The sequence below is a fragment of the Carcharhinus amblyrhynchos genome, chromosome 33, assembly GCF_965287045.1.
Source record: "Carcharhinus amblyrhynchos chromosome 33, sCarAmb.v2.hapA, whole genome shotgun sequence".
In the NCBI taxonomy this organism is placed as follows: Eukaryota; Metazoa; Chordata; class Chondrichthyes; order Carcharhiniformes; family Carcharhinidae; genus Carcharhinus; species Carcharhinus amblyrhynchos.
Window position 1 is genome coordinate 4,035,173 of NC_137356.1, and position 16,286 is coordinate 4,051,458.

Consider the following 16,286-nt stretch of genomic DNA (forward strand, 5'->3'; position numbering starts at 1 on the left):
TACCAATTCATTGAATTTTCAAAATTACTGTAATATACAACCATCCCTGGGTGGCATTGTGGGTTAGCACTACTGCCTCATAGTGCCTGGAACCTGGGTTTGATACCTGGTTTGGCTCAGTCTCTCTGTGGAGTTTGCACATTCTCCTCATGTCTACATGGGCTCCAGTTTCTTCCCATAGTCTAAAGCTGTGTAGGTTTAAAGTTGGGATGTGTATCTTAGAGGGATTAGTGGGTAAATATGTAGGTATATGGGGATAGGGCCTGGGTGCGATTGTGGTTAGTGCAGACTCGAGGGGCCTGTTTCGGTACTGTAGGGTTCTATGGTGTGGAGTCTGCATGGTCTGTGTGTCGGGTTTTCCTCCAGCTGCTCTTGTTTTCTCCCACAGTTTGAAAGGCATGTAGGTTAGTTAGATTGGCCATCCTAAATTCTCCCTCGATGTACCCAAACAGCTTCTGGAGTGTGATAACTAGGAGACTTTTCACAGTAACTTCATTGTAGTATGCCTAATAGATTTACTTTAGTTGGAACCTTTAGTCAGTCAGTTATTTATCAATACTTATCTCCTTTACAATTGCTTTAATACTTCAGGCACAGAGTTCATTCGCTTGCTCTCCTGAAGGCAACATCTCAATCCCATATGAGGCAACTTGTGACAAAGCTATTCAAGAATAAGAAACCATACTCTAGATCATGAAAGTCTACCCAGCTACAGCCCAATGCAGAATAAATTTCATTCCCTTAGAAGCCAGTCAGAATAAACAATTTAATTCCTCTTTATAAGATGACTAAAAGTTTCATAAATTCACTTTCTTCTCCAGTGTGGGTGCTAATTGATACAACAATATTTTCTATTCCTTGCCCCACTCTGCTGCTCTGTGGGCAGAATGCTTTCCTGTTCTAATGGTCAAGTTGTAAAGGCTTCGGAATTGAGCCTAGCTGAAACTCCCTGGCAGGAAGATGGGAGAAGGTCTGGATGGTTCTGGATCTCCAGGTAGGGGAAAGGTTTGGATTTGGAGAGACAGCTGCCCGAGAGCTCAGCTGATCTCTGACTCAGGAGGATGTCCACCAGCAGGTCTGTGGCAGCAATCTGCGATGGTTCCTCAAAGCCAATGGTGACGAGCAGCTCGTAGTCACCACGTGGCTGCTTGTACAGAAACCTGAAAGCAGAAAGGGATGACCTTTAGAGAACAAACAGGAGCTCTGTCTGAGGAACTGTTCCCATAAACTAGCCCAACAGTGACTGCTGTCTTCCTATTGGCTACAGGAGCCAGTGTTTTCAAATTAAACAAAACCAATAAACTTAAAACCTATTTATAGAGATGCAACTTTTTTTTTAAAACAAGCAACTCCTAAATTAAGGGGTATTGCTGCCTCAGTATGAGAGACCCAGGTTCAATTCCCAGCTTGGGTCACTGTCTGTGTGGAGTTTGCACATTCTCTCCATGTTGGTGTGGGTTTCCTCTGGGTGCCCTCCCACACTGTGAAAGACATGCACGTTGGGGTGCATTGGCTGTGCTAAATTCTCCTTCCATGTACCCAAACAGGTGCCAGAGAGTGGCAACTCACGGATTTTTGCTATAACTTCATTGCAGTGTTAATGTAAGCCTATCTGTGATACTCATAAATAAACTTTAAATATAATTTTTGACACACATGCCACTCTACATTGCTGCAAGCTATGTAGTGTCTCAGGAGACAGTGGATGCTCCATCTCCAGGACACCCCCTGGGTACTAACCAGAATTGGGAAAAGATGGTGTTCGGGATGGATGGTCACTCTGCTCCGGTCCTGGGACAGACTCAGGAGGTCCCTTTGACCCGACCTTCCCTTCTCCACCCCTCTCAGCCAGCCAGCATGGAACTGGGAGTCTGAGATTAAATCGCTCCCGTAGGTCACTATCAGTAATTTAAGCTATTTACTTGCTTTGTGTTGCTGTTGTGAATTCTTGCTTTAGGTCATCATGCCTTCAGCACGAATCCCAACTCTTTAAAGTCAAGGCAGGTCATGGTAAATTCCCGGCTGCACTTCGCTCTGCTGCTTCCCCTGTCCACCCCCCCCCCCCCCCCCCCCCTAGAGCAAAGTACAGGAAGCTGTGAGATTCCCTGTACTGGGCTGTAATGGTCTACGTGAGGCACAACAGGTGCCAGAATGGTTAGCACTGCTGCCTCACAGCGCCAGGGACCCAGGTTCAATTCCAGCTTGGGGCGCTGTGTGGAGTCTGAATATTAGAACATTACATCGCAGTACAGGCCCTTCGGCCCTCAATGTTGCACCGACCTGTGAAACCAATCGAAAGCCCATCTAACCTACACTACTCCAATATCATCCTTCTGTTTATCCACGTTCTCCCCGTGTCTGCTTGGTATTGCTCCGGTTTCCTCCCAGAGTCTACAGCTGTGTAGGTTAGGGGGATTGGCCATGCTAAATTGCCCCTTAGTGTCCAAAGATGTGCAGGTTAGGTAGTTTGCCCCTTTACTGGCAGGGGGAGTTGCAGAGTAAATATGTGGGGTTAAAGGGTCTGGGTGGGGTTGATGTCGTTGCAGTCTTGATGGGCTGAATGGCCTCTTTCTGCACTGTAGGGATTCTATGACCTGATGGATGAGTGTTGCTGTGGCCTTGCTCAGGCGGGGAGGATAACTACCTCACGATACAGTGCTTCAGTGTGTGATGCTGAGACAGAGTTGATATTACCTTCACTTGCTCCGATATGTCTCTCTCGCTCGGCTGATTTTCTGTCCTCTATTAGAACCAATGGTTGAAAATTGCAGTGATGGATAGGCGCGTCCAGCTGGGCCCTGCATTCCTCATATATCCTCATCCAATCAATATCCCTTATCCCAGACATTTCCATTGGTACAACGCTGCCTTATACTAGCAGCGTGGGAGTTGCCATCCTCTCCTGAGAAGCCGTTAAAGGATACATCTCTTACTGCAGGGCTGAGAGCGGGGACTGATGGATTGGATTGGATGTGGCAGTTAATTGGAACACATGTTATTTCAGATTGATGAGAAGCAGAGCACAATCCAACACATTTCGATTAGAGCTCTCAAACAAACACGGATAGTACTGGAAAACCTCAGCAGGTCTGACAGCACCGGTGCAGAGAGAGAGAACAGGGTAGAGAAACTCTCCTCCTGCTGTGAAGCATTGAAACAGCAACAAGCTGCATTTATAGAGTACCTCCAACAGCGGAAAGTGCCCCAATCACAGCAGTGATTATATACCTAAAGGTCAGAATCTCCCAGGTGAGACTGATGGTTTTGAACGAGTGCAGTTAGGCTAAAACCAGGGATCGTGCAACCAACGTATGAAAGGGAGAGGAAAGAACTGAGATTCCTGACAAGTTATAGGAACAGAATTAGGCCGTTTGGCCCATCGATTACAGCTGATAAGTTTCTCCCCTTCTCCCTGTAACCTTCCCAATCAAGTGCCTATCTATCTCTGCCTTCAATACACTCAATGGCCTGTCCTCTTCTGTGGCAAATGAATTCCACAGATTCACCGCCGTCTGGGTGAAGATATCCCTCCTCGTCTTGGTTCTAAAGGGTCGTCTCTTTACTCTGAGGCCGTGCCCTTGGATCCCAGTCTCTCTGACGAATGGAAATACCTTCCCCACGTCCACTCTATCCAGGCCCTTCAGTATTCTGTAAGTTTCAATGAGATTCCCTCCCTGCCGTCATCCTTCTAAACTCCATCGAATACAGACCCAGAGTCCTCAAATGTTCCTCATACGACAAGCTCTTCATTCCAGGGATCATTCTTGTAAACGTTCCCTGGACCCTTTCCAAGGCCAGCGCATCCTTCTTTAAAATTGCTCACAATATTCCAAATGTGGTCTGACCAGAGCTTTATAAAACCTCAGCACTACATCCCTGCCCCGGTATTCTAATCCTCCGGCAATGTAAGCTAACATTGCATTCACCCTCCTGATTACCGGGACTTGATGGATTGAGTTATAAGGAGAGACTGGATAGACTGGGACTTTTTTCTCTGGAGCGTAGGAAGCTGAGGGGTGATCTTGTAGCGATCTATAAAATAATGAGGGGACTAGACAAGGTAGACAGTCAATATCTTTTCCCAAACGTAGGGGAGTCTAAAACTAGAGGTTTAAGGTGAGAAGGGAGAGATACAAAAGTGTCCAGAGAGGTGTTTTTTTCACATAGAGGGTGATGAGTGTCTGGAACGAGCTGCCAGAGGTAGTAGAGGAGGCGAGTACAATTTAATCTTTAAGCATTTAGACAGTTACATGAGGGGGTTGGACTATGAAGAGAGACTAAATAGACTGGGTCTGTACTCGGAGTTTCGAAGGATGAGGGGGATCTTATAGAGATGTATAAGATAATGAAGGGGATGGATAGGGTAGGGGTAGAGAGATTCTTCCTGCTTAGAAAGGACAGCAGGACGAGAGGGCACAGCCTCAAGATAAGGGAGGGGGGCAGTTTAGATTGAAGTTGAGGAGGAATTTCTTCACTCAAAGGGTGGTGAATCTCTGGAATTCTCTGCCCGTTGAAGTGGTGGAGGCTACCTCGCTGAATATATTTAAGTCACGGGTAGATAGGTTTGTGATAGACAGGGGAATTAAGAGTTATGGGGAGAAAGTGGGAAAGTGGAACTGATCCACTTCAGATCAGCCATGATCTTATTGAATGGCGGGGCAGGCTCGAAGGGCTAGATGGCCGACTCCTGCTCCTATTTCTTATGTTCTTATAGAGGGATATGGGTCAAATGTGGGCAATTGGGATTAGCTTAGGGATTTTAAAAAAAGGGCAGCATGGATAAGTTGGGCTGAAGGGCCTGTTTCCCTGCTGTAAACCTCTATAATGAGCTACCTAATGCAGCCCTGCTGAAAGATGCAATCTCAGAAGAGAGGATGAAGGGCACTGAGACTGTGATGGGATGAAGTAGAGTGGGAGGAGATGGGCAGAACATAAAGCACTGGCATGGATCTGATGGGCTGAATGGCGTGTGTGTGCGCGCGTGTCTGTGTGTTGTACATCCTATGTAATTCTCTACAGAACAAAGCACAAATGCAACGGTTACCAGCAAAGAAGGTCAGGCTCCCCTGGAGATGGTTCTACCTGAATCCAGCGACCAATGGACCAGAGGCGCCTGCTTTTGGCAGGGCTCGTTGTACTTTTGGAACCAGGCTGGCTGCTGTCCATTACTTGATTCGCCTCCTTGAAGCACAGGAAGTAACTGCACAATAATATGAACAGGACAGGAAATAGGCAAGTCTGAATGATCGAGGAGTTCATATAGAAAATACAATCGGCTGAGGATACAAGTCAGCCAGCAATGCTCAGCATCGCTATATTATATAAATCTATACATCATCATATAAACAGCACTGTTCTAGCCTCACAGCAGAGGGAGATGTCTTTTGGCTCAATGTAACTTGGCGATACCCACTCCCCTGTCCTTTCCCCACAAAGCTGCACTTTGTTTCTCTGAAGGTGCCAATCCAAGTCTTTCTTCAAAGTTGTGTTTCGTGGAATCATAGAAACCCTACAGTGTAGACGGAGACCGTTCAGCCCATCGACCCTGCACCATCAACAGTCCCACCCCAGATTCTATCCCCGTAACCACACACATTTACCCTCTTAATTGCCCTGACACTAAGGGACAATTTTTTAGCATGGCCAATCAACCTAACCTGCGCATCTTTGGAGTGTGGGAGGTGCTCTGGCTTCTAACTTAACTAAATTGCCCCTTAGTGTCAGGGGGATTAGCAAGGTAAATATGTGGGATTACAGGAATCGGGCCTGGATGGGATTGTGGTCAGTGCAGACTCAATGGGCCAAATGGCCTCCTTCTGCATTTTAGGGATTCTATAAAACTGGAGCACCTGGAGGAAACCCACACAGACATGGGGAGAACGTGGCAAACTCCACACAGAAAGTGACCCAAGCTGAGAATTGAACCGGGATTGCTGGCACTGTGAGGCAGCAGTGCTAACCACTGTGCCATCTGCCTCAGCTTCTCCCATCCATCCACCTGTCTGACATCCTTCACTTCTGGAAACATTCTCCCCTTGCCTGGTATGTCGCTACTTACTATTCTGTACAAGGCTCCATCGCATCCCCAAAGGATGTGCCTTCGCTGATGTCCACATTCCAGCGGATCTTTTTGAAGAGCAGGGCTGGCTCCTTTGCCGCAGTGTAAGGTACGGGCATGCAGTATCGGAAGGTGGAAACTCGAAACCAGTGACCAAGGCGGAATTCTCCTCTGTAGAAGTAGCAGATACTGGAACGCCAGGATTTAAGGGAAGAAACAAGAGGAAAAAGATAGGAGGGTGGGAGAAATGATTAGAACCCTCTGACTTCTAGTTTTACATCTCACTCCCCTTACCTACCAGATATAAAAAGCTACAGCGCTCACACTCTCTGTACTGTCAAAGGTTTTGCCCAGTCTTGTATACAATTCACAATCCCATGTATTGTCAAAGCCTAGGAGAGGGTGTGGAGGAGATTGAAAGGAATGGGGCCAGGCATGAGGAACTTCACTCTCGTGGAGTGACTAGAGAAAGGTGTGTCCCCACCCCTACCCCTGCCTCATCATTTGCTCCCACAGATACTACCGGGATTTGATGGATTGAGTTATAAGGAGAGGCTGGATAGACTGGGACTTTTTCCTCTGGAGCGTAGGAGGCTGAGGGGTGATCTTATAGAGGTCTATAAAATAATGAGGGGCACAGATCAGCTAGATAGTCAATATCTTTTCCCCAAAGGTAGGAAAGTCTAAAACTAGAGGGCATAGGCTTAAGGTGAGAGGGGAGAGATACAAAAGTGTCCGGAGGGGCAACTTTTTCACACAGAGGGTGGTGCGTGTCTGGAACAAGCTGCCAGAGGCAGTAGTAGATGTGGGTACAATGTTATTGTTTAAAAAGCATTTAGATAGTTACATGGGTAAGATGGGTATAGAGGGATATGGGCCAAATGTGGGCAATTGGAATTAGCTTAGGGGCTTTAAAACAAAAGGGCAGCATGGACAAGTTGGGCCGAAGGGCCTGATTCCATGCTGTAAACCTCTATGAGAACAGAGGAGGCAAAGGAGTGAAATTTAGTAGAACTAAACCAAAATCAAAAAGGGTTTTTCTTTTATTCATTTGTGGGACACAGGTGTCGCTGGCTGGGCCAGTATATATTGCTCATCCCTGGTTGTCCAAGGGCAGTTGAGAGTCAACCACATTGCTGTGGCTCTGGAATCACATGTAGGCCAGACCGGGTAAGGATGGCAGATTTCCTTCCCCAAAGGGAGATTAGTGACCTCGGTGGGTTTTTCCGACAATGGTTTCATGGTCAACAGTAGAGTCTTAATTCCAGATATTTTTTATTGAATTCAAATTCCACCATCTGCTGTGGCGGGATTTGAACCCGGGTCCCCAGAACAGTAGGTGAATCTCTAGATTTATAATCTAGTGATAATACTACTAGGCCATCATCACCTCCCCTTCAGTCACATGGAGTGAACAGAGAAATTGGGTGGCTTCTCCCTCCCACCCATCAGAGCAGAGAAAGCAAGGGAGAAATTTAGTAGAAGTATTCTAAAATCACAAAGAGTTTTGATGAGAGTAAATGAGGGGAAACTGTTAAAGTTAATTTGTTTGTCACAAGTGAGGTTTACATTAACACTGCAATAAAGTTACTGTGAAATTCCCCGAGTCACCACACTCCGGCGCCTGTTCGGATCAAAGCACCTAATTAGCACAGCTTTCAGACTGTGGGTGGACACAGACACAGGTAGAACATTTCAGAAAGGACAGTAGGACTAGGGGGCACAGCCTCAAGATAAAGGGGGGGCGGTTTAGAACGGAGTTGAGGAGGAACTTCTTCACTCAAAGGGTGGTGAATCTCTGGAATTCTCTGCCCGTTGAAGTGGTGGAGGCTGCCTCGCTAAATATTTTTAAGACGCGGGTTGATGGGTTTTTGATAAGCGAGGGGATTAAGGGTTATGGGGAGAGGGCGGGAATGTGGAACTGAGCCACGACAGATCAGCCATGATCTTATTGAATGGCGGGGCAGGCTCGAAGGGCTAGTTGGCCTACTCCTGCTCCTATTTCTTATGTTCTTATTATGTTCTTATGTAAATCCCACACAGACAGTGACCCAAACCGGGAATCGAACCTAGGTCCTTGGTGCTGTGAGACAGCGTGCTAACCACCGTGCCACCCACTGTTTGACTGTCTGGAGGAGGTTGCCATCTGGAGGACATGGATTTGAGGAATTTGCAAAATTCCTGGAGGGGAGATGGGGATATTATGAAGCAGTGTGTTTTTTTACGATCTGGAATGTCCTATCTAAAAAGGAGGTGGAAATGGATTTGATTGTAAAGTTCAAAGGGGAATTGGATAAATACTCTCGTAGACAGGTGTGGTGAGGCCTTGTTCAAATGGCTGTAGCTCAGCCAACACGTTACTTGATGAGCTTGATCATTGTCCTCAGTGCAGCCCCAGGAAGTGCTGAGGCCAAACACATGGCTCCCCCAGTTGTGATGAGGCAGCAACCCCCCGGCTAAGAACCCAGCACCATTCGGATATACGAGTGGCTGATTAGCAGGCTAGGGCCCATCACTGAGGACTGGGTTGTGGATAAAGCAAACCACTGGCAGGTTGAAATGATCTGACGTCACACAGAGGGATCTTTGCTTGGATTGTGATGTCAGCTCCCATGAGGCAGTGATGGTGCGGGGCCGTGGGGTGGAGGGGGGGAGTCCCCATTACCTGCAGGGGTCCGTCTCCTCCAGCGAGATGAAGCCAAAGGATGCGTACATGAGCACCAGCTGTTCCAGACTGGAGGCCAGATGTTGGGAGAACTGCAAAAGCTGGGAAAACAAGAGTAACGATCAGGTAGACACAGGGAAAACAAGAATGAGGTTAATGTACAGGGAGGGTAGCAGGGAGGGCAAAATACATCAGGGACATAGGGACTTGTCTTTGCCTGGTTTGTGTCAAAGTCAATGTTAACTTGCTTGGTGAGCAGAAACACTGACAATAAAACAAGTCAATGAAGGAGTGAACTCCCCTGAATTCTCACAGGTAAACTGAGAAAGGAGAACTGCTATGGAAACACTCAAAGGTTTCTGGCAGGCATCGATTTTAATATGACCTGAATTTTTTCTTTTAAATGCTTATTTCAAAGTTTTTGTTTGCAAGTTGTCCCCATGGATTCTGTAACCTCCCCCTAGATCCACAACCCTGGGAGATATCTGCACTCCTATGGGTGACACCGTGGCACAGTGTTTAGCGCTGCTGCCTCACAGTGCCAGAGACCCGGGTTTAATTCCAGTCTCGGGTGATTGATTGCAGAGTCTACACGTTCTCCCTGTGCCCTCCAAAGATGTGCAGGTTAGGTGGATTGGCCATGCTAAATTGCCCCTTAGTGTCCTGAGATGCGTGGGTTAGGTGGTTTGGCCATGCTAAATTGCCCCTTAGTGTCCTGAGATGCGTGGGTTAGGTGGTTTGGCCATGCTAAATTGCTGCTTAGTGTCCACAGATGTGCAGGTTGAGGGATTAGCCGTGCTAAATATGCAGGGTTATGGGGATAGGGTAGAAGGGAGGCCAGGGTGGGTTGTGCTTTCGGAGTGTTGGCACAGACTCAATGGGCTGAATGGCCTCTTTCTGCACAGTGCAGGAGGCGGGATTCAATGGCTCCTCCAATTGCAGCCTCTTGAATATCCCCAATCCCCAACTGATGGCCAAGCCTTCAATTGCCTGGATCCTAAACTCTGGAATTCTCTCCCTAAAACCTGTCAACCTCTCTCTCTCTCCTCCTCCTTTAAGACACTGCTCAAAGCCTACCACTTCTGACCAAGCTCTCGGTCGCCTGTCCATCATTTCTCCTTGTGTGACTCAGTGTCAAGTTTTGTTGGATGATGATCTTGTGAAATGCCTCAGACAATGTGTAAACACATACAGTTGTTCCCCGTCAGTCAACATGGGCACACACAACCAGGCTTCTGGCAGGAGCTGCAATGTAGTAATGACCATCATTCCAGCTCTCACTTACAACACAGACCTCGTCACCTCCCCAGACAGGAAACTGAATCCTGGAAATAACCAGAGAGAAAGACCATGCATTTACACAGCACCTTTCAAGAGCTCAGGACTTTGCAAAGCAGCTGTACTTTTTGAAGCATGGCTGCTGTGGTAGTATAGGAAACCCAGCAGCCAATTTGTGCACAGCAAGATCCCACAAACTGCAATGTGACAATGACCAGGTCATCTGCTTGACTGATGTTGGTTGAGGGATGAATATTGACCAGGGCACTTTGGGAGGAGAACTCCCTTGCTATTCATTGAAATAGCGTCCATCTGAGAGGGCAGATGGGGCCTTGGATCCAAGGGCAGAGACCAGGGCACAGCCTTGGAAAAAAGGATGACCCTTTAGAACCGAGAGTCATTACTACAGGGAGTAGTTGATGCCAAAACATTAAATGTATTCAAGAGGCAGCTGGATATAGCACTTGGGGCAAATGGGATTAAAGGATATGGGGAGAAAGCAGGATTAGGTTATTGAGTTGGACAATCAGCCATGATGGCGATGAATGGCAGAGCAGGCTCGAAGGGCCAAATGGCCTCCTCCCGCTCCTATCTTCTATGTTTCTTTGAGAGGAGGAGGAATTTTTTCAGCCAGAGGGTGGTGAGTCTGTAAAACTCATTGCCACAGAAGGATGTCGAGACCAGATCATTGAGTGTCTTTAAGACCGAGAGATTGATAGGTTCTTGATTGGGAAGGGGATCAAAGGTTACCGGGAAAAGGTGGGAGAATGGGGTTGAGGAAATTATCAGCGGTGATTGAATGGTGGAACAGACTCAATGGGCCAGATGGCCTAATTCTGCTCCTATATCGTAGGGTTTAACAATTCATTTGAGAGGTGGCACCTCTGGCAGTATCGCACTCTCCCTGGGAGTGTTGGCCTGTTTCGGGGTGTGTTGTTCATTCAAACAGGCGGGGGCGGCTCGGCAACTGTGGTCAAGTTCATTCCAATCTTATTCCTAAAGCATTACCCGTTTCTGGATATACTCCGGGAGCGGCTTCCGGTCGGGATGGATGCTGCGGGCGGTGGATTCCAGGTAGGCAAAGTACGGCTGGCAAGTTTTCACAAAGATCGGCACGGCCCTGGCAAACTCCTCATTGTGGATTCGGTCTCTGCTGCAGGGAGTGAGGCAGACTGGAAACGGTTAAGTAGCAGACACCGTGGCCGGAATTTTACCGTCCCGGCCACCGCGGGCAAGGGGCGGACCATGGAAAGGTCCGTTGACCTCAGGTGGGATTTTACGGTTTCGGGATGAGCGTAGCTGTAAAATCCGGCTGTCCAATGTTTATTTTGCCTATAATTGTGCTGGAGACGGGGCCTCTCGCAGCGTTAGCCTTCAGGCCTGACCATTGGCCCCGAACAATGCGGCCAATATTAATCAATGAGACTGTAGGACAGAGCACGAAACAGAGGAACGAGGGAGAGTCCATAGAATCCCGACAATGTAGAAGGAGGCCATTTGGCCCATTGAGCCTGCTCCTATAACAATCCCACCCAGACCCTATTCCCCGTAACCCCACACATTTACCCCGCTAATCCCTCCCCCCTCCCGACACTAAGAGGCAATTTAGCATAGCCAATCCGCCTAACCCCGCACATCTTTGGAACCCACGCAGACATGGGGAGAACGTGCAGACTCCACACAGACAGTGACCCAAGCTGGGAATCGAACCCGGGTCCCTGGCGCTGTGAGGCAGCCGTGCCGGAGAGAAAATTGGACAAATCAGGTTCAGAACGAGAAATAAAGTGAGGGAAAGAAAGATCGATTAAGAGGAAAGAAACAGGAGGAAAAGTATGAAGATATTTTAAAAGTCTCTAACAACAATTTACCACACGTATGAATGAGATTTCCAACATTAATTTTACCCCACTCCTAAAGCAGCAAGGCCAGTGTGCAGAGGGGACATCCATCACCTTGCTTGCTCCAAAAACCAAATTCCCATTGAATCCAATTCGAGGTCCCCACTATAGAGATAAATAAGTGCCAAGCTGACAAGGAAAGGCATTACCCTGATCTTGGGCTTGATCTGATAATTGACCGTTCCCTTGCTGGGTTAGACAGGTTGATTGGCATTGCGGGAACGTCACCCTCTTTCTCTAGAAAGCTACTTGAGCTATTAAGCTCTCGCCCCAGTTTCCTTTGATGAGTTTAATGGGTAATTCACATGCAAAGGCAGCAATTTCAGGAAACTCACGAGGAGTTTGAGGGCGGGCCGTCATTTTTGCAAGGCTAATGGTGGCGTACTGGCGCAAATTGTTAAGAAACTTGTGGTGATTCACAATTCACTGGATGCATCACCCTAGCCAAAGATTGCTGCATGGCTTAGTAACTCTGAGCACCTCTAAATTTGCTGTGATTTTTTTCTTGGCCGTGAAATTTAGTCCAATTATTAGGTGTCATCATGATTCTGGCAACAAACTACACCAGTGCCCACATACCGGTATAAAAACCCATCCCTTTCGTCATGGTCTCAGCTGCAGGAAGGCAAAGACAGTTAGCTGAGGAAAGAAACAATATAGAATGGAACTTCACTAACATTCTTTAGGGAAGGAAATCTGCCGTCCTTACGTGGTCTGGCTGACTTGTGACTCCAAACCCACAGCAATGTGGTTGACTCTTAAAATGTCCTCTGAAATAGGCTTAGCAAGCCACCCAGTTCAAGGGCAATTTGGGATGGGCAGTGAACACTGGGCCAGCCGGTGATGCCCATATCCTGTGAACGAATAATAATAAAAAATTACACTTCCGTCAGAAAGAAGATGAATAGAAATGGGCCACTACCTGAAGACCAGGTGTGTCTGGAACTCCTCCGCCTTCTTCAGCAGGTATTGAAGCTGCTGTTCTATTGGTTGAAGCTTCTCGTCCATTAGGGTGACATCATACTGAGGCACCTCATCCTCTGGCCTGTGTAACTGCTCTTCCTTCCCATGGTGCCGTGGCAGGAACGTGCTGCTGTTCGGGACTTGGGTGGCGGAGGCCTGTGAAGCCTGCACTGTTGAAGAGCTGGGATAGGCCGAGGCAGGGACGAAGATCTGGTTCTCCTTCCTCTGTTTATCTTGGGTGGACTGCCCCATTATCTGGTGCAACTCAGTCTCTGTCCAGTGGGACCCTTTGGGTTCCAAGTTGACCACCTCCATTGAGCAAGGGCATTTCAGCTTATCCCTCCTCTTATACATCAGCACATCATGGCCATTGGGAACATTTTCCTCCATCCTGTAAGTAATGAAGAAATGGTTAATGCCAATTATATCTTGGCTGGCCAGTCTTCCTGTGTAACCAGTTTAGCATAGTATTATCAACCTATCCTTCTCACCACCGATCCAAGCAAATAAATATAGGACTGGAAACTGGGTCTCCCTCAGTTATGGAATTCTCTAAGAGTCATAGAGGTTTACAGCATGGAAACAGGCCCTTCAGCCCAACTTTTTTTAAACCCCTAAGCTAGTCCCAGTTGCCCACATTTGGCCCATATCCCTCTATATCCATCTTAGCCATGTAACTGTCTAAATGCTTTTTAAAAGACAAAATTGTACCCACTTCTACTACTGCCTCTTGTTCCAGACACTCACCGCCCTCTGTGTGAAAAAAGATTGCCCCTCTGGACCCTTTCGTATCTCTCCCCTTTCACCTTAAACCTAGTTTTAGACTCCCATACCTTTGGGAAAAGATATTGATTATCTAGCTGATCTGTGCCCCTCATTATTTTATAGACCTCTGTAAGATCACCCCTCAGCCTCCTACGCCCCAGAGAAAAGGTCCCAGTCTATCCAGCCTTTCCTTATAACTCAAACCATCAAGTATTGGTAGCATCCTAGTAAATCTTTTCTGCACTCTTTCTAATTTAATAATATCCTTTCTATAATAGGATGACTGGAATTGCATACAGTTTTCCAAGTGTGGCCTTACCAATGTCTTATACAATTTCAACAAGACATTCCAGCTCCTGTATTCAATGTTCTGACCGATGAAACCAAGCATGCCAAATGCCTTCTTCACCATCCTGTCCACCTATGACTCCACTTTCAAGGAGCTATGAACCTGTACCCCGAGATCTATTTGTTCTGTAACTCTCCCCAATGCCCTAGCATTAACTAAGGGATCAGGAAGGGGGGTTAGGTAGAATAGTTAAAGTTATAACCACTAATTTTTGAAAGTACCTCCCAATCATTTTATTTCCCCTTACTTTTCCAAAGGCATAGAATCATAGAATCCCGACAGTGTAGAAGGAGGCCATTCAGCCCATCGATTCTGCACTGACAACAATCCCACCCAGGCTCTTTCCCCATAAGAACATAAGAAATAGGAGTAGGAGTAGGCCATCCAGCCCTTCGAGCCTGCCCCGCCATTCAATAAGATCATGGCTGATCTTTCGCTGCTCAGTTCCACTTTCCCGCCCTCTCCCCATAACCCTTAATCCCCTCTCCTATCAAAAACCCATCAACCCGCGTCTTAAAAATATTTAGCGAGGCAGCCTCCACCACTTCAACGGGCAGAGAATTCCAGAGATTCACCACCCTTTGAGTGAAGAAGTTCCTCCTCAACTCCGTTCTAAACCGCCCCCCTTTTATCTTGAGGCTGTGCCCCCTAGTCCTATTGTCTTTTTTGAGCGGGAAGAGTCTTTCCACCTCTATCCTATCCATCCCATTCATCATTACCCCATGCATTTACCCTAGCTAGTCCACTGGACACTAAGGGGCATTTTAGCATGGCCAATCCACCTAACTAGCACATCTTTCAGACTGTGGGAGGAAACCGGAGCACCTGGAGGAAACCCATGCAGACACGGAGAGAATGTGCAAACTCTGCACAGACAGTGACCCGAGCTGGGAACTGAACCCGGGTCCCTGGCACTGTGAGGCAGCAGTGCTAACCATTGTGCCACCGTGCTGCATACAGCGAGATTCCAGTATCCACAGTCCTCAAATACATCACCTCAGTCATCTTTCGGAACATGAAGTATTTGGGAATTGGGTCAAAACAGTGGAACAGTGGATTGTGCGATTCGGGATGTTGTGAGCTGACTGATAGGATAGTGGTAGATTTCAAAAAGCAATTGGATAAAGGCCAATCTCACGGGGCTATGATTTGATTTGGGTTATTATTGCCACATGTATTGGGATACAGTGAAAAGTATTGTTTCTTGTGCAGTATACAGACAAAGCATACCGTTCATAGAGGAGAAGAAAAGGAGAGGGTGCAGAATGTAGTCATAGAATTCCTACAGTGCAGAAGGTGGCCATTCGACCCATCGAGTCTGCACTGACCACAGTCCCACCCAGGCCCTATTCCCATTACCCCACATGTCTACCTTACTAATCCCACTGACACTAGGGCCAATTTAACATGGCCAATCAACCTAACCCGCACATCTTTGGACTGTGGGAAGAAACCAGAGCACCTGGAGGAAACCAACGCAGACACGGGGGAGAACGTGCAGACAGTGACCCCAGGCCGGAACTGAACCCGGGTTCCTAGTGCTGTGAGGCAGCAATACTAACCACTATGCCACCATGCCGTCCCCCTGGTAGTGTTACAGTCATAGCTAGGGTGCAGAGAAAGATCAGCTTAATGCAAGGTAGGTCCATTCAAAACTCTGATGGCAGCAGGGAAGAAGCTGTTCTTGAGTTGATTGGTACGTGACTTCAAACTTTTGTATCTTTTTCCCAAAGGAAGAGAGAATGTCCGGGGTGTGTAAGAGTGGGACTAATTGGATGGCTCTGCCAAGGGAGCTGGCACAGACACAATGGGCCGAATGGTTTCTTTCTGCAATGTATGATTCTATAGGTTAATCACACGGGCTTGAAAGCAACCAGGGGCTCAGTACAAATCAGTACTAGGAAAGTTACGTTCCCTCGGGTGAAACATGTGAAATACATAAGACATCAAAGGCATACACAACAAAATAGTAACAGCCAGCTATAACATACTAGATGGAAAAGCAGCCAGCATAATCAAGGACCCTACACATTCTGGACATACCGGGCAAAGTTTTACCGGCACATCCTCCCGAGGTTCGCATGATCTAGCCCGAGGCCAATGGAGAATGCCGTTCTCCGAGCCTCACCCGCTCCCTGGAATCGTGGCGGGCATGCCAGTAAAATTCCGGTCACCATCTGCCTGCCACCTTCTTCCGATGGGAAAACGATACAGAAGTCTGAGATCACATACCAAGCGTCTCGAGGACAGCTTCTTCCCTGCTGCCGTCAGACTTTTGAATGGACCTACCTCACATTAAGTTGATCTTTC

At 47.5% G+C, this 16,286-nt stretch overlaps 1 protein-coding gene across 1 annotated transcript; it reads right to left on the minus strand.

The window, feature by feature from the left end:
• Positions 1 to 907: 907 nt before the first annotated feature.
• Positions 908 to 13,252, minus strand: c33h19orf67 (chromosome 33 C19orf67 homolog). Its single transcript, XM_080216382.1, has 6 exons — positions 12,822 to 13,252; positions 11,010 to 11,154; positions 8,724 to 8,824; positions 6,059 to 6,247; positions 5,045 to 5,200; positions 908 to 1,160 (listed from the first exon to the last, which is right to left on the minus strand). The coding sequence occupies exons 1-6, from the start codon at positions 13,250 to 13,252 to the stop codon at positions 908 to 910; spliced, it is 1,275 nt and encodes a 424-aa protein (XP_080072508.1).
• Positions 13,253 to 16,286: the final 3,034 nt, after the last annotated feature.